Source organism: Alligator mississippiensis, chromosome 6 (assembly GCF_030867095.1).
Source record: "Alligator mississippiensis isolate rAllMis1 chromosome 6, rAllMis1, whole genome shotgun sequence".
Taxonomy (NCBI): Eukaryota; Metazoa; Chordata; order Crocodylia; family Alligatoridae; genus Alligator; species Alligator mississippiensis.
The window spans coordinates 63,567,224-63,584,867 of NC_081829.1; the positions used below are offsets into that span (position 1 = coordinate 63,567,224).

The 17,644-nt window shown below is 45.0% G+C and overlaps 1 protein-coding gene across 3 annotated transcripts in view; it reads left to right on the top strand.

The window, feature by feature from the left end:
- Window positions 1-17,644, top strand: part of PCDH15 (protocadherin related 15) — a 1,303,618-nt gene that overhangs the window by 970,680 nt on the left and 315,294 nt on the right. For all 3 annotated transcript variants that reach the window (XM_059729933.1, XM_059729932.1, XM_019484297.2), the window contains one exon: window positions 1,710-1,838. In XM_059729933.1, coding sequence (XP_059585916.1) covers window positions 1,710-1,838 — 129 coding nt within the window. The remainder of the gene's footprint in view (window positions 1-1,709; window positions 1,839-17,644) is intronic.

The following is a 17,644-nucleotide window of genomic DNA, read 5'->3' on the forward strand; positions in this document are numbered from 1 at the left end:
AGAAGGTAATTTAAAAACAAAGGGGAGGGGGAGGGGTCACTATTGACGAAGACAGGTTGAACAGATCGGTACAGATAAACAGGGCAATTAACCCATATGTCACTCAATGTCCTTCAATAAAATTCCTTTCTTTTAGACCCCCATCTTTCTACATGTCCATTTAAAGCATTTAACAAAGTAGGTTGTTACCTAAGAAAACTTATGCTCCTCTGAACCAATTAGTCTCTAAGACTCCTCCTATACACATTCAGGGAGGCTGCTCTGATACACTGTAATTACAGTGCTCCAGCAGACTCTAGCGTCATGTGTATCAGCGTCCCCACACTGAAAAATGATGGTAGAGCTCTTTACACTAAACCTGGTTCAATGAGTTTTAGTTCAAAGCACACTGCCGCCATTTTTCAGTGTGGAGACACTGGTACACGTGACACTTCCGGTGCTTTTAATTAACGCAGCTCTCAGAGCCACATTAATTAAAGTGCCTCCTCCCCACCTGCCAGAGCACGTCTATAAGCATCCACAGTTTCTACCTCTGTATGAACTTGTTTTTCTTCTTTTTATGTATCTTTAATAAAAAGGTAAAAAAATAAAAATAAATGGTGTTTCTGGTTTGAAAATTGGATAAGATAGAGTTAACAGATCTTTGAAAACTACAAGATATGCTCACCTGTCAGAAATGTCTGTTTCTGAAAATATCAGATGAGATATTTTGTATTAGTTTTAAATCAATTACTTGAGTACATTGTTCTCAAGACCTATCTTGAACAAATAAAAATGTAAAAGGTACACAAGCCAAATTGTCATGTTCTCTAGACACCTAAAGATGCTGCCATGCCCTGACTCATGTTCTTACAGTAATGCATGTGTTCTCTAAAGACATCAGGAAATGAGAAGGCTCCTGAAGCCTGTCCTAAAATTTGACAAACTTTGTGTTCTTACAGACCAGGACAGAAACTGAATTATAAAAGAATGGGTACTCTAAGAGCAACAACACTACCTGTGGCTCCTACTCTAAAGCCACTAGCATAACTAAGGTAGGATGCTTGTGGTAGCATCCCCAGATGCCAACTTAGTGCAAGGGTATAAAAATAATATTTGTCTCCACAGCCACATAGCTGCACTGGTGACGCTACACCCATGAGCCACTGTGGAACTGGGCACCCAGGTGCCCAGTTACATCCCTATCTATATCTAGTCTCAAGTATTTACACTCCCAAAGGCTTTGCAGTAGGTTGAAAAAAAATCAACACAACCATTTTTTTCTCATAGAATGTAGTTCCTCAGAAGCTGAAACGCCTCCCAAATTTTTATTAATACTGATGATAATTTGGTTAAGAGAAAAAATGGAGATAAACTTCTGAATGTCCTTTTCTTACTTATTTTTAATGAAAGATTTATTGTTTATTGTTTTGAAATAGCATTTGATTTGTATTTATCTTTTTTTGCATTAAAATGTAATGTGGTGCATTTTAAGTAAAAAGTTTTCATCCCCCCCCCTCCCCCCCCCAAAATCTCTGCAATTTAATTTCATTGTTGAGAAATTTCCGGAGTTGTTTCCAATCAAAATAAAGACAAATGTAAAACATTTTCACATTCTTAGCAAAATGGAATTTCCAGCTTCTTCATGAAACTAATGAATTATTGTTGTCTCCTATCATCTTCCCTGTAAGTTGAAGATACTTGACTTAGAATTTTCTCTTTCCCTGCAGACCTCAACTGCTACTGTTAATGTAGTGGTGACTGATGTAAATGACAATGGACCTGTCTTTGATATGTTTCTACCTAGAAATTTGTCTGTTCAAGAAGAAGAGGCCAATGCTTTTGTGGGCCAAGTGAGGGTAAGTTGTTTATTATATGCACAAATATCACAATCTAAAATTTTGAAGAATAAGGTTATAATTTAGAATGACTTAGCTTTAAGGACAATCTTAAGAGTTTTGAGTGAAACCATGTATATGTACATCCCTCATGGGATGAAAATGTATTGGCTAGTAGTCTTAGTAATGGTAAGAATATAGTATATTTTGTTTTGGCTATAACATAGGGAAGTTTGTGAGTGTTTCTTTCCAGTGACTTAATTATTTTTCTTCATTTTTTTACTCCACTATTAGATGTAAAATATCATTTTATTAAATTCACAAATTTCTAGAATTTATTTAATACACTGTTTCTTCAGATGGGAAGCAACCTAGGGTACTGAAAGAATTGGCTGAGGTAATTTCTGATCCATTGGGTATTCTCTCTGAGAATGCTTGGAAGTTGGGTGAGGTCATGGATGACTGCAAAGGATAAATATGATGTCCACTAGGGCTGTGCAAAGCTTCTGGTGCTGAACCCTCTCTGCCCCTCTCTGGGGCCAGAAATACCTTTGAGCGGCCTGCCTCCGCCAATCCTGAGCGAGATGCTGCTCTGGAAATTTGGTGGGTATTTTCCTTCCTTTCTGGGCTGCAGCTGCAGCGCTGCCAGTCCTCCATGCTTTAAGTTCTGTCTCACTCCTTCACCGTGTGGCTGTACGTGAGAGTAGCATAGGGTATGTTGCGGTGGGGGCTGTATATGTGGGGAGGTTGTGGGGACAGAGCGTGGGTGTGTGGGGCCCCCCACACCTCCATCATGGCTCACAGCCCCTACTGCTGGCAGCAACAGCAGGCAGCGGGCCCTGGGAGTGCTCATAGCTTGCACAGGTGCTGCCACCTAGTGGTACGTGGTTCTGGCCAGAGCTGCACATGGTGGCAAGGAGTGGAGCAAGGTCAGCCCAACTCTATTGCAGGTCTCAGGACTCCAGCAGAGTCCCAGGACCTGCATGTGGCAGCAGGGAGTGGGGAAAGCAGCTAGCTCCATTGTGTGGGGCTTTCCCCCCAGTGCTGCATGAGTGCCAGGAACTGCATACGCACCATGGGGAGACCTGTGCAATGGAGCTGGTCCAGTCTGGCTGTGCTCCTGGACTCCATATGCATCTATGGCTGGAGCTGTGCACTGGTGACAGTAGCATCTGCAATGGGCCATGAGTACCCCAAGGGCCCACCGCCTGCTGCTGCAGGTGGTAGTGCCTGTGCCCTATGGGAGGAGTGCGTTTGGGGGGTCCTCACCCTCCCTCACACCCACATCCTGCCCACCCGAGCCCGCCCTGGGCAGGGGCTCCGCATTCCCACCAGCCCCAGTCCCATGCTATCTGCCTCTGCCCCTGCCCAGATGCAGCTCCCCCTCCCTGCCCCTGCCACAGCTCCTCCAACCCCCACCACTTCCCTATGTGCTGCCTGGAGCAAGTGCTGCAGCAAGGAGAGGAGGAGGAGCCACTGGATACTAAGGAAGCTGAACATGTCCCCCAGCAGCTGCAGTAGTGTCAGCAGCAGCCCCACTCAGAAGCTGCTTGCTGGCTGGTCCAGGCCCTTCTGTGCACAAGGCTGGGAATGAAGTATGTGGGCTGGGCAGGGTACAGTTAATTGGTGGATGCTCATCAGCCACATGAAATTGCCTGGTGGGCCAGATCTGGTCCATGAGCCATACTTTGCCTGCTCTAGAGCATAGAGCTAGGTTTCTAGAATGACCTTGATGGACTAGAGAAATGATCTGCTATCAATTGGATAAAATTCTACAAGAACAAAGTCCTGTACTTGGGACAGAATAATTGCATGCACAAATATAGACTGGGGAATGAATAACTAGGTTGCTGTACTGCAGAGAAGAATATCTGATTACAGTAGACCATAAGATCAATATTAGCCAACAGCTTTTATTTGTGGCAAAACTACCAACATACTGAGTTGTATTAACAGGAGTGTTACTTGCAAATGAAGGGAGGTGATTCTTTTGCTGTATGCAGCACTGGTGAGGCTTCACTTGGAGTACTGTGGGAAGCTGAAATAACTAGGTTTATTTAGTCTGGAGGGAGAAAACTGAGAAGGGATTTGATGACAGTCTTCAAATACCTGATGGGTAATTATAGTGAGGGTGGTGTTGAGCTTTTCTCTGTGGCCATATAGGACAGGACTAGAAGAAATGGCCCAAAGCTTCATCAGGGGAAGTTTAGTTGGAGATCAGGAGGAACTTTCTGACTATAGGTGTGGTCAAGCACTGGGACAAGCTAACTATAGAAGTTGTGAAACCACCATTCTTGGAAGTCTCCAAGAATGAGATGGACAGCCATGTAGCTGCCATGGTTTAGTCAGGAGTGATGCTGCCTTGAATAGGAATCTGGACTTGATGACCTTGTGAGGTCCCTTCCAACTCTACTTTCCTATAATGCTATGACCATGCTGCATTGGGTGCATTATAATATTGTTACTGGACTTAGTGTCATACTGTACACTCCTTATTGATTTCTTTAGTTGTTACTAACATTGCCAATATTTATACTTATATGATTAATGCTGAATTTTAACCTTGAAATCTTTTGGAAAATTAATGTAGTGGCATATGTAACTGTAAGATATATTTTATTAAACTGTGACTTTGGAAAAACTAGTAATTTCTGCTTTGAAACTAGAAGCAAAATCAACTTGAAAATAATCGGCTTACCACTGTTAAGAGAAACCATAATGTTAATTGGATAGAACATTGTTACATGATAATGATCTCCTGCTGTTATATGAATGACTTTTTCTGTCATATTAAATGGCTAATGTTTCACATCTACAGATTTCTAAAATTAGTGGGAGCAAAGGCAATTAAAAATCTTTTAAACTGATCAAAATACATTGTTTAGACTACAAAAGTGAAAAGAGCCCAGGCATGCATTTGGCTCAGGCATGCATCTTTAGTATTGGTACTTTGGAGGTGTATACATTTTTAAAACATAAATCACTCATTTGGAAATTATTCCAAGCTCAGAATTATTCATTCAAAATATCCTCTTGGCAAAAATAAACTTTTCAGTATCAGCGTGAAGAGAAGTATGGTTCATTATTTAATTAGTGAGTGTATGCAGCATGTTTTAAGGAATAAAGTGATGAGGTCTTCATTCATTTTGTTATTACACTTCACTTATTGAACATTATTAAAATATTAGGCAGGCAGTGTGAATACAAAAGTAGGTCCACTGAGGATTTCTTTGTCAAACCTTTCATTAACACCAGCATTTTTTTAAGAAGACTTAAGATTTGACAAAATTTTAGTTGGTGAAAGCCTCTCAGGTGTGGTGTTCTGTTCAAAATCAGAGAGAGAGATTCACTGAACATGAACATGGACAAAGGGCACTGAGCAGGGCACTGTTTCTTCTCAGTTCAAATCGGGGACATTTGTGAGGCAAACATGATAGCTGCTATGCTACAGAAACCAAGATTTCCTATCAAAAACTCAGGGGTGGTTGAGCTTGTGTCCAGGTGCTTAAGAAGTCAGCTTTTAACTTCTGCAAGTAGCAGATGCCATGACCTGGACAACAGGAAGGTCTTCAGTACCAGTTTAGAATAGCACAGCCAGGAGGTCTGCACATGCTCCGTGTGAAGACTTGATGCTTTAATTATTAATTCTTGGTTAGGATGAAGGAGATTCCCTGTATCCCTTCCTTCCTGAAGTGGAGCTAGTGTTAAAACCTTCCCCTGACTGCTGTCAAGGCAGGTGAATCACCATGTCAGCCCCTGCTGCATAGCTAGGGTGGCACCTTCCATGCTATCCTTCCCACTGTGGACTGCTCTGCACTGAAAGGGTTGGCAAACTGGAGACCATGTAGCCAGGGCCTGGGGCCTCAGTCATGTCTGCATGGCCATATGCAATGCTGTTAACCTGCTCATGCAGCAATTGAACACACTTTCAGAAGAAGCAGTGGCAGTTAACGGATGGAATTAACACAAAAGTAAATTAACGTGTTAATTTTTTTAAGGCGCATTAATTGCATTCTAGATGCGCATTCTGCATGCACAGCCCTGCCCCCAGCCAGCCCCACGCCTGCTCCAGGTTCACTCACCCATGCTGAGCACTGCAGCAGTGGCCAGCAAGAGCTGCTGCTCAGCAAAGGAGAAAAGCAGCCAATCCCCTTCACTGCTGCTGGGCTCTTCTTGCTGCAACTGCCCAGAGTCCATGCTTGGGCTGCCCTGTGGCTTCTCTGTGCTGCCCTGCTGGGAGGCATGGAGGTGGCAATGATGGCGGCAAGCAGGGATAGGGCATTTGGAAGCAGGGAGCACCATGTGTGTGCATGCAGACACATCTGCCCAGCATGCAGCCAGGCAGGGTTGTGGGAGTAGCCCCCACAGCTGGATGTAGATAAGTCTATAGGGTCCAGGGTTGGAGGGCCAGGGCACTGGGGGAAGCTGTGTGGGTGTCAGGACTTCAGCAGTGCAAGGGGAAGCACCTGCCCCTCCAGTGGGGGAAGGAAGTAGGAGGTCCCTTTGAGGGTCTCAGGGAACTCCATGGCCAGGCCAGCAGCACCAGGGTCAGTGCCCATGGTTGCTGGGGCCGAGCAGCCCCGGGAGATGGTGCCTGGGGGGGCAGGGGCATGGCCAGGCTGCCTGGGGTGGTGCTGGAACGCAGCCCAGGGTGGGGGTGCCACAGGCATCCTCTCCTCTTCCCTTGCACCCTCACCAGGGCCAGACTTGCTCTGCTGCCACCTACATGAATCAGAGCCACTGCACTCTGGCTTGGTTGGGACAGGGACGGCTGGGGAGCAGTCAGGGGCCTTCAGTTTGGGAGTGAGGGGCACCAGCAGGGCTGGGGATGTGGAGCCTGTGGGTCAGAAGTGAAGAGCACTGACAGTGCCAGGGCACTGTGGGTCAGTAGTAAGGGCAGTAGTAGGGATGAAGGGCTGTGGGTTGGGACTGAGGGGCACCAGCATGGTATTCTATTATTGTTTAAGTGTGTGATCAAAATTGAGATTAATAATAACTATTTTTAAAATCTTGCAATAAATTGCTATTATTTTTTTAATTGTTTCTCAGCCCTCAAAGAAATCCCTCAAAGTTTTGTCTGAGTATATGTTGTGCTATTTATTTATTTATTTATTTACTTTTCCTGGAAACTGATAGAATTGTTATCAGTCTTAAATCATTGAACATGGAGGATTAAAAAAAAAATAGTACCTCTTAAATAAATGGGGGATATGGGATTGGAGATAAATCCACTGATGTGATTATTTTTCCTGTTGAGTTCATATGCATATCTCAACAGCAACACATTCACTAGACAATGGAATAGAGAAGCTGTTAAGCCAAGTGTGTATTAATGAAAAGTCCCAGGACACTTCAAGGTAAAACATGGTATTTCGTGAAGGACTGGAGGGAAAAACATAATTAAACCAATAGTAATTCTTTTTTTTGTTTTCACTTGTCATGAACTATAGATTATCAATAATAAGTACATCCATCTGTGTTTCTTGTTTTCTTTAACTTGGAAAAATTGGTATTTTTCAAAAGAAAAAAACCTGCTTTCTACAACTGGATTTCTCTTGCCCTCCAACTATGCTATCCTTCTGAAGTCCAGCTTAATGTCAACTGCACTTTCACAAGTGTAGACAACTTCAGCTTGTTCCTAATATCATATTGGCAAAATTAGTATGTGAATACATTCTAAATGCTATGTTAACTGGGGTTATCAGAGTTAGTTGCCATCCTGCACTCAACAAATGGCATTCATGTCCAAATGCAATCATTTAGAAAATAACTCCGTTGTTTAGGTTGGGACTGTTAAAGATAGAAATTCAGTAATATTTTTGTGCATACACATATGAGTGCTTTCAAAGATTCTTGAAGGGTCTGGTTCAGAAATGGAATTTACTACTGTTCAGAAATTAGGATCCCTATAACTGAAACTTCTACTATGAATTAATAAAATACTGTTTTCATTTTTTCTCAGTCTTTTCACTTACATGCCTGCTATTCATTGTACATTTTAAACTACATTGACATTTTAAAGCAATAATTAGGTATTTTTAAAAGCCATTTTATTTTTATCAAGTGCCCTCATGGTATAATAATCTGCTCAAATAGTAAAGTAGGATTATTTTCAGTTTGGACAAATTTCAATGCAGTAGCAACCTGTATCATATAAATTAGCACAATTTCTAAATCACATAGAAAACATGCTAAGGAGCTTTGTGACATTTAATCCCTATGTGCAGAATGATAGAAGCAGATTATAGCAGATACTGTCATATTTAGCAACAACCCTGTTTTGAATAATCAAGATGGATAAATATTGCATTTATGTTGCAGACATTGAATGCTTTTATTGATCTACAGATATGAATAAATGGAATGAGAAGAGTTTGAGTTGATAATCAAAAATGTTTATTTTTTAGGCTTCCACATAAGTATCACAGTGATGATTTTCCACAGTTAGGTATTGCTTTTTATTTGCAAATCATTTTCCAATTAATTATTGTACTGTCACCTTTTACAAAAACTTACAGCTACAGTAAGAAAAGGGAGATGTACCTTCTAGCTTTAACTGATGTTCTCTAATACTGAAAATCATCTGGGAAAGTAGTCTATTTTAATCTAAAATCCAAAAGCGGTTACTTTACATTTTCATTAGTACAGCTCACCTGCAGTGGCAGCTATTAAAATCTTTACAATTGCCATTTGCAAGTAATTGACATTACTATGGTATTTGCAGTATTCTTGGGAATACACTACTTTCATGTCAGTTAGGTCAAAGGTAATACTGAAAAGTTTTTAATGGCAACCTGTCTATAGTATTAACAATCTTCTTTACAAAATATGGATAAGAATCTGAATTGCTCTTTTGGCCTGTCTCTTTTAACTGGATTGTCTGTCGTCATTTTCTGCATGAAATGCGTCTCTTCTGTTCTAGGGGTGTAGGTTGTAGCCGTGTTGGTCTAAGGACATAGGCAGACAAAGTTCTTTTGGTGAATCTGATATCTTTTATTAGACCAACTTAAATAGTTGGAAAACAATTTTTAAGCAAGCTTTCGGGTTCAAAAACCCTTCGTCAGGCTGAGGAAGCTTCAGCAGTTGGTGTGTGCTCTTCCTGGATGGAATGAAAAGTAAAGAAGCCAGAGGCTGGGCTAGTATGCATACAAGATAAGCAGTCACTGAAGATGTAGAGTGAGAAGTCAACGGGTCAGAGACAGGCTGGTTATAGACCACCTTCCCAGCAACACCCTCCTAGCCACCATGGATGTTACCAGCCTATATACCAACATCCCACACCAGGATGGCATCCAAGCCTGCCTTACATATCTGCAGGAACAAGATGACAACTCGGAATACAGACCCAAAGATATTACTGACCTTATACACTTCATCCTCACACACAACAATTTCACTTCTAATAACTAACATTTCTTCCAAACGATGGGAACAGCTATGGGCACCAAAATGGCCCCACAGTATGCCAAACTTTTTATAAGCCACCTGGAAGAAGACTTCCTCAAGAACTGCACCATCAAACCCTTGCTATACTTAAGATATATTGACGACATGATCAGTATCCAGAATGATAAAATACAGACCATGTTATACAAGAAACCCACAGACCAACATACATATCTGCACAGAACCAGCAATCACCCTAAACGCACCCAAAAAGCTGTGATATATAGCCAAGCCCTCAGATACCACTGAATTTGTACTCAAGAGAACACCCGGGATTGCCACCTCACCAGTCTTAAAAAGGCTTTCACCTAACAAGGACACTCCTCCAGAGAGAGAGATTGCACATTTGAAAGAGCCACCCGGATACCACGTGAAGAACTGCTGCAGTACAGAAGAAAACCCCCCACAAATCGCACACCACTGGTTATGACGTATCACCCCTCCCTCAAACCCCTACGGAAAATCCTCAAACAACTGCTACCCATACTAGAAAGAGACCCTATTCTTCCCAGAGCCACCCATCCTAGCCTTCAAACAAGCACTGAACCTCACTAACTTCATCACCAGAAGCAAACTTCCTCAAGCCCAGAACACACCAAAAGGATCCAGACCGTGCCAGGACAAGAAATGCAAAACCTGCCAACACATCTCCACCACCCCCACTATTACTGCACCCCACAACAGAGCCATCAGCATTCCCAGATCTTACAGCTGCACCTCCAGAAATGTAATATATCTCATCCAATGCACCTGATGGAAAATACGTAGGAGAGACCAAACAACAACTGCGCACCAGAATGAATGCACACCGGAAATCTATCAAAGACAGAAACACCCAATTACCTGTGAGGGCACACTTCTTACAAGAAAACCACTCTCTCTCCAATCTCTCAGTCCTGATCCTCAAAGGAAACTTACACAACACTTCCCAGAGATGAGCCTATGAACTCCACTTCATCAACCTCCTGGATACTAAAAATTATGGACTAAATATAAACATTGGATTTATGACACGTTATAACCTGCCTGACATCTGACTCCACTATTCATCCCCTTTCTCTCCCGCCCACCCCCACCTGTCTCTCACCCATTGACTCCTCAATCTACATCTTCACTGACTGCCTTTCTTGTATGCATACCAGCCCAGCCTCTGGCTTCTTTACTTTTTATTCCATCCAGGAAGAGCGCACAGCAAGTACTGAAACTTCCTCAGCCTGACGAAGGGTTTTTGAACCTGAAAGCTTGCTTAAAAATTGTTTTCCAACTATTTAAGTTGGTCTAATGAAAGCTATCAGATTCACCCAAAGAACCTTGTCTCTCTTCTGTTCTGAGATTCCAAGGTTTATGCAGTCCCTTAAAGCATACTGCAAAATACATTCAGAGCCCTGTCCCCAACAGAGGTCATGACGTACAGTATGTTGCATGTAAATCTACAGGTTACATTTGTTAGAATATTTGTAATTGTAAGAATATTTTCTTACTGGTAGCGGATTTCAGATTTCCTTGTTCAAATGTGCTTGGAAAAGGAAAGTTGAGGCTCCAACATGATTCTTACCCTTACTGTGCATTTCGTGGGGGAGCAGAAAGCACTGTAAATAAGAAGGTATTTCTGTTAGAGTGTCTATTACAGACCTGAGGCAAATATTAACATTCTGTGAAATAAAAGAACTTACAGTCCTCGTGCCAGGCTTTTTCTCTGTCAGCTGGAGTTTGTGAAGGCAGTGGCACAGAAGTACTGCCTGTGGGGATTTAAGGAGCATGCTGAAGATTAAAAGAACAAAATCCAAAAACAATAAGGCTGAAAGCACAATGGGTGTACATCAAATCCTTTTCTTTTACATACGACTGCCAAAACTGAGGCAGCTAGACATGCAAAAGATTTCCTGCTAGCCCTCCTGATTTTGGTAATTGAGGTTCCCAACAAATCAAGAGAAGAACTGCTGAATGGAGTTCTTTGTAAAATAGGAAATGGAAGGATTTTCAAGAGTTGAAAGTCATGAACATGACAATAAAATGCAAGCTATTTCAAGCCAAATGTGATATGGCCTTTACATCTGATATTAACATGTTTTTGTCAAAGAAATGATATCTGATATCACTTGCAGCATACTGTACAGTATATATAGGGTGACCATATGTTCCGGTTTGGCTCGGACAGTTCCAGATTTCATAGGCCTTCCCAGCATCCTGGCCAGTTGGTGAAAAATGAAGGAAAAGTCCTGGATTGGTGCCACCCCACCCATACTCCTAAGTAGGGGCTTGAGACTGGGGGAATCGGCTAGGCTGAGCACCACTCCTCCTGCGTGGGGCAGGGTGGTACAGGCCAGTGGAGGGGGCCAGGGCTCAGGCACCTGTATGGAGGCATGTTGGGTTGGCTGCCTGTCACTGGCAGCCTCATGCCCTACCACTGAGGCTACTGCCAAGGCCTGGGATTCATGTGGCAGCCCCAGGTGGCTGTTGGCAGCAGGGGAGTCACCATGTGGCTGCATAGAATGGGTTGGCAAAGCCCAGGGAATTCCGGACAGGGTCCACCTCCCAGCTGGATCCAGCGTCTGCATGCAGGGGATACAACCCGGCCATGGGCCTCTGCACTGACCTGCCTGACCCTGCTCTCATTAGGGCTCCCTGGAGCTGCAGGGTCTGTGCTGGGTGAGTTTAGCACCTTTGTGTGTGAATGAGCTGGACGGGAACCTCTTTGGGTGTGTGCATGTGCATGCATCTGCACGGGGAAGGGGGTGGGGAGAAATGGGTGTGCACATGCACACATGCATGCATGTGTGTGTGTGTCCACCCCCATCTCCCTGGCTTGGTGCCTGCTGCGTACCAGCCAGCTAGGACCTTCTTGCAAACTCAGGCAAAAGCTATCAGGCAGACTGAGTTGCTGGCTGTAGGGGGCACATGCAGCTGCTTTAGCTGGAGTTTATAACATGGTCACCCTAAGTATATGTCAATACTTAGCCCTTTCCTGATATTTCAAGAGCCTACATGTTGACTATTGTATTTCCCTCATCTATATAACAAGTGGAGGAGCAAAAATCTATAGGTCAAGGCATTATAGATATCAGTTGTAAAGATGTTATTTCAGAGACTGGAAGATTGTGGAACACTGATAGTCTTGAGGCAATCCTGTAACATTAGTAACCTCAATTCATTTCCTTATGTTTAAATTGATTCTTTTCTCTCTTTCATTTGTGGGGACACATCTGCAGGCTCACACAGGTGTCTCTTCATCAATGGTACTTTGTTCATATTTTTTAATTTTTCCCCTTCCTCGCAACCTTTCCTTTCAATAAAAGCTGAGGTTCTAGAGCATAAAATAGTAGAATAAAAGGAGTTAGAATGAGATACTGGTATGAAATGGAGTTTAAAAGGGTCTACCAACCGGAAAAAAACCTGGCGATCATATGTTCCAGTTTGGCTCAGACAGTTCCAGATCTCATAGAATTTAAAAGGGCCCACCAACCAGAAAAAAACCCCAGTTTGGCTCCGGGAGTGGTGTGAGATGCACGGGTGTAAGCCCATCATGCCCTCTCATCCTGAGGCCCCCCCCAGTGACCCCCAGCAACTGCAGAGCACCCTGCCAACCCCCAGCACTGCCAGAGGTAAGCAGGGCCCATGGTGGGAGGGACATAGCCCAGCGGTGGGGCAGCTGAGTGGAGCCAAGGAGGGCCTCGCCCTGCCCAAGCTCCTACTTCGCCCAGCCCCCCAGGGAGCCACATGACCGGAGCCTTGCAAACAAGCTGCACAAACAGGCGTGCTTCGGAGCCCAACATGTGAGTTAGCATGGGAGTTCACGCAAGAGGGTGAGTGGGAGGGCCCAAGGCCCTGCCTGCAAGCCTCCTAGGGTAGACAGTCCCAGCCTCAGCTGGCCTACCAGCGGCATCATGCGGATGGTCACACACACCGCAACCCAAGGCTCCCCTCGGGGTCTGCAGCACCCCCTTCTGGCTCCTCAGAGGCCTCCATCCAGATGGAGCCCATGGTTCCAGGCTCCATGCAGATGAAGCCTCTGGCTCTTGGCTGCAGGGACTGCCTGACACTTTTTCAGGCTCTGGGGTCCAGGAGCATGGCCACCTCTCCTTGTGAGGTCTGCTCCCTTTTGGGGTCTCTGGTGCACCAGCTAAAGGAGCTCCAGGCCACAGTCCAGAGACTGTGTGCCATCAGGGATGGTGAGCAAAGCTAGCAGGCCAAGGCACTTAAGGGAGCCCACCCCTGCCCCAGCCCTGGAGTGAGCTGTAGACAAGGCAAGGGCCCCCAAAGGGATACTTGCCTGCCTGTACACAAATGCTTGTCCTCCTGCTTAACACAAATAACTATGATGTCATAGGAATAACAGAGACCTGGTGGGACTCCACCCATGACTGGGCCACAGGTATAGATGGCTATACCCTGTACAGAAGAGATCAAGTGGACAAAAGGGGTGGGGGTGTAGCGCTCTATGTCAAGGAAAGCTATGCATGCCTGCAAGCTGACATTGGCACCCAGGGTGGACAACTGGAAACCCTCTGTGTTAAAATCCGTGGGAAACACAGCACAGGCAACACTGGTGGGAGTCTACTACAGACCTACCCAGGATCAAGAGCTTAACCAGGAGTTCACCAGGGACTTGGCTGAGGCCACATGCTCCCAGTGCATGGTTGTCATGGGAGACTTCTTCTACCCAGACATCTCATGGGAAGAGTGCTCAGCAAAATCTGAGCAGTTGCAAAGCTTTCTCTTATGTGTGGATGGGCTCTATCTGATGCAAGAAGTCTACAGGCTGAAGAGAGGTAAAGCGCTGCTTGACCTGGTACTGGCAACAGGGGATGATCTAATCAGTGACCTAACGACTGAAGGGAAGCTGGATGACAGTGACCATGAGCTGATCACCTTCACCATCCTCCATAAAGCTGGCAAGTCAGTCAGCAATACAGAAGTCCTCAACTTCAGGAAAGCTGACTTTGACAAGCTCAGGAGGCTTGTCAGTGAGGACCTAAAGGGCCACAGCCCAAAGGGGAGGGGAGCTCAGGACGAGTGCTTGCTTCTCAAAGGAGCGATCCTGGATGCACAAGCAAAGTCTATTCCAACTCGGAGAAAAGGCAGCAAAAGGGCACAGCAGCCCCCTTGGCTCTCCAGGGAACTAGTGGACCTCCTGCATCTAAAAAGACAGACCTACAAAGGATGGAGGACTGGATCCACCTCCAAGAAGAAATATTCTGCACTGGTCCAGACCTGCAGGAAGCAAACCAGAAAAAACAAAGCTGTGATGGAACTCCAACTAGCTACAAGTATCAAGGACAATAAAAAGCCCTTTTTTGGATATGTGGGGAGCCAAAGGAAAAGCAAGGGCAACATTGGACCCCTGCTAATGTCAGATGGGACTACTGACAACCAACACCCAGGAAAAAGCCAACTTGCTAAATGGGTACTTTGTATTGGTCTTTCACCAGTCCCACAGGATGCTTCTTCCCCTTACGGGACAAGGAGGCCCAGATGAGGGAGATTCCTTACCCTCCATCAATGCTGACCTCATGAAGGAACACCTTGAGAGGCTATATACCTTCAAGTCAGCCGGCCCTGACAGTTTACACCTCAGGGTACTCAAGGAGCTGGCTAGCATCATAGCTCAGCTGCTGGCATGGATCTTTGAGAATTCCTGGTGCTCTGGTGAAGTGCCTGAAGATTGGAAGAAGGCCAATGTGGTGCCTATCTTAAAGAAAGGAAGGAAAGTGGATCCAGCAAACTACAGGCCCACCAGGCTGACCTCTATCCCAGGGAAGGTCTTGGAAGAGATTATCAACGAGGCCATTCTTAACAGACTGGCCGATGGCAACATCCGGTGGGATAGCCAGCATGGGTTTGTTGTGGGTAGGTCTTGCTTGACCAATCCTATTTCCTTTTATGACCAGGTGACCTATCACCTGGACAAGGGAGAAGAGATTGATGTCATATATCCTGACTTTAAAAAAGCCTTTGATCTGGTATCCCATGATCACCTCTTAGCAAAAATGGCTAACTGTGGCCTTGGCCACACCATGATCTGCTGGCTGGGGAATTGGCTCCATGGTAGGACCCAGAGGGTGGTGATTGATGGAAGTCAATCATTGTGGTGTGCTGTGACCAGTGGGGTTCCTCAAGGCTTTGTCCTAGGGCCTACACTATTTAACATCTTCATTAATGATGTGGACATTGGTATCAGAAGTGGACTGCCCAAGTTCGCTGATGACACCAAACTCTGGGTTAAAACATCCAGACCTGAGGACAGGAGAGTGATCCAGGCTGACATTGATAGGCTCAGGAAATGGGTGGACGAGAACCTGATGGTGTTTAACACCAAAAAATGCAAGGTTCTCCACCTTGGGAAGAAAAACTTGCAGCATGCTTATAGGCTCGGCAGTGCTACACTGGCTAGCACTGCGGACAAAGGGGTCTTGGGGGTCATGATTGACCACAAGATGAACATGAGCCTTCATTGTGATGCTGCAGCTAGTAAAGTGAGCAAAACACTGGCTTGCATCCATAATGCTTCTCAAGCAAATCCCAGGACATCATTCTCCTATTGTATTCAGCCTTGGTGAGGCCGCAGCTAGAGTACTGTGTCCAGTTTTGGGCTCCACAATTCAAAAAGGAGAAGCTTGAAATAGTGCAAAGGAGAGCCACATGCATGATCAAAGGTCAGGAAAACGGATCCTATGATGAAAGGCTGAGAGCCATGGGATTCTTCAGCCTAGAAAAGCGCAGGCTCAGGGGTGATCTGGTGGCCAACTATAAGTTTATCGGGGTGCTCACCAGGATCTGGGGGAATGTCTGTTCACCAGAACGCCCCAAGGGATGACAAGGTTGAACGGTCACAAACTCCTCCAAGACCATTTCAGGCTGGATATAAGGAAGAACTTCTTTACTGTCCGAGCCCCCAAGGTTTGGAATAGACTGCCACTGAAGATGGTTCAAGCACCTACTTTAAAGGCCTTCAACAGACATTTGGATGTTTATCTTGCTGGGATCCTACGATCCCTGCTGACTTCCTGCCCCTTGGGCAGGGGGCTGGACTCGATGATCTTCTGAGGTTCCTTCCAGCCCGAATGTCTATGAAATCTATTAAAAAAAGAAATAGCTTTTTCAGACCATTGACTCTGACCAAAGAACAGTGTCTAACCAACCTTAATGTTGCCCCAGAAATATTCCAAAAAACATGTGAAAACAGCAAAATAATGAATGTATAGGAAACTATAAATTTCCAGTGTAACTTACATGCCAGGAACACATCTGTGTGTATCAGAAGTATCCCCACTAGTGTCAACCTTACATAAATCCAGTGCAAGTAAGAACTGTGCTCGCAGTTTTTAATGTTTTTTATTGATTTTTTTTAATTGCTGCAAAAGAAATATAAATATATATCATCTTCACATGTATCCGTCATAATTGCATAGATGTATATATGTCAATCCCAAACAATGGGAAATGATTAAAAAAGAAAGGAGGGAAGAGGGAGCGTGACAGAAAAGAAAAAGAGATATGTGTACTGAGTAGTACTTTAGTTGGTAAAATACCCTAAAATAATTTTCTAAATTCCATCAAACTTTTCAAAGGGGTTACACCTGCAACATGTGGCTCTCTCCATGGATACCAGCTGAGCCATCTCACCACACCAGTTTTCAGCTTTTGGAGATGTCCTACTTTTCCAGTGGAGTAATACTGGGCTGTCCTGGCAACTTCTGAGTGGTCAGAGGGCATATCCTCCCACAGTGCCTTAACAATGAAGTTTGGTGCCCTGGGAAAAGCCCACAGTGGCAGCCCACCCTTACCCCATACACTGATCTGGGGGGCACCGCCCCTATGCTTGCCTGGGAGTGCACACAGTGATTTAATAGCTTCTAGGGTCAGAAGGGACCTCAGTGGGCTATCTAGTCTGACCCTTTGCCAGGCAAGAAAAGGGTCACCAAAATCTGGGATCATGTGATCCTAGCCAGGTGCCTGTCCAGTCTCAAATCCTGGATGTGGGGGTCCAGTTGGGCATTTAGGTACACACCCAGGCTTGAACTTGCAACTTTTTGGCCCTGGAGTCAGCACACACCCCTAGGCCACACATGCAGGCAAGTATTTCTCCCTGTCACTTTACCCACCCCAGCTAGAACTTGAACTCACATCTCACAGGTGATAGGTAGAAACTCTACCACACAGCCTCCAGTACTGGTAAATCTGGTCTCATCTGGGATTTGAACCCAAGAGTTTTTAATGCCCTAAGTGAAAATTATACCCCTAGACTAACAAGCTGCTCTTCCCACCATCCCTGCGCCCCTCCACTGCTTGTGGCTCCATCCCATGCCTTCCCCCACCTGGGCAGAGTCTCTTCTGCCCCTTTGCTTCAGTGACCATGGCAGGCACCCCAGTGCCCCCCCGCC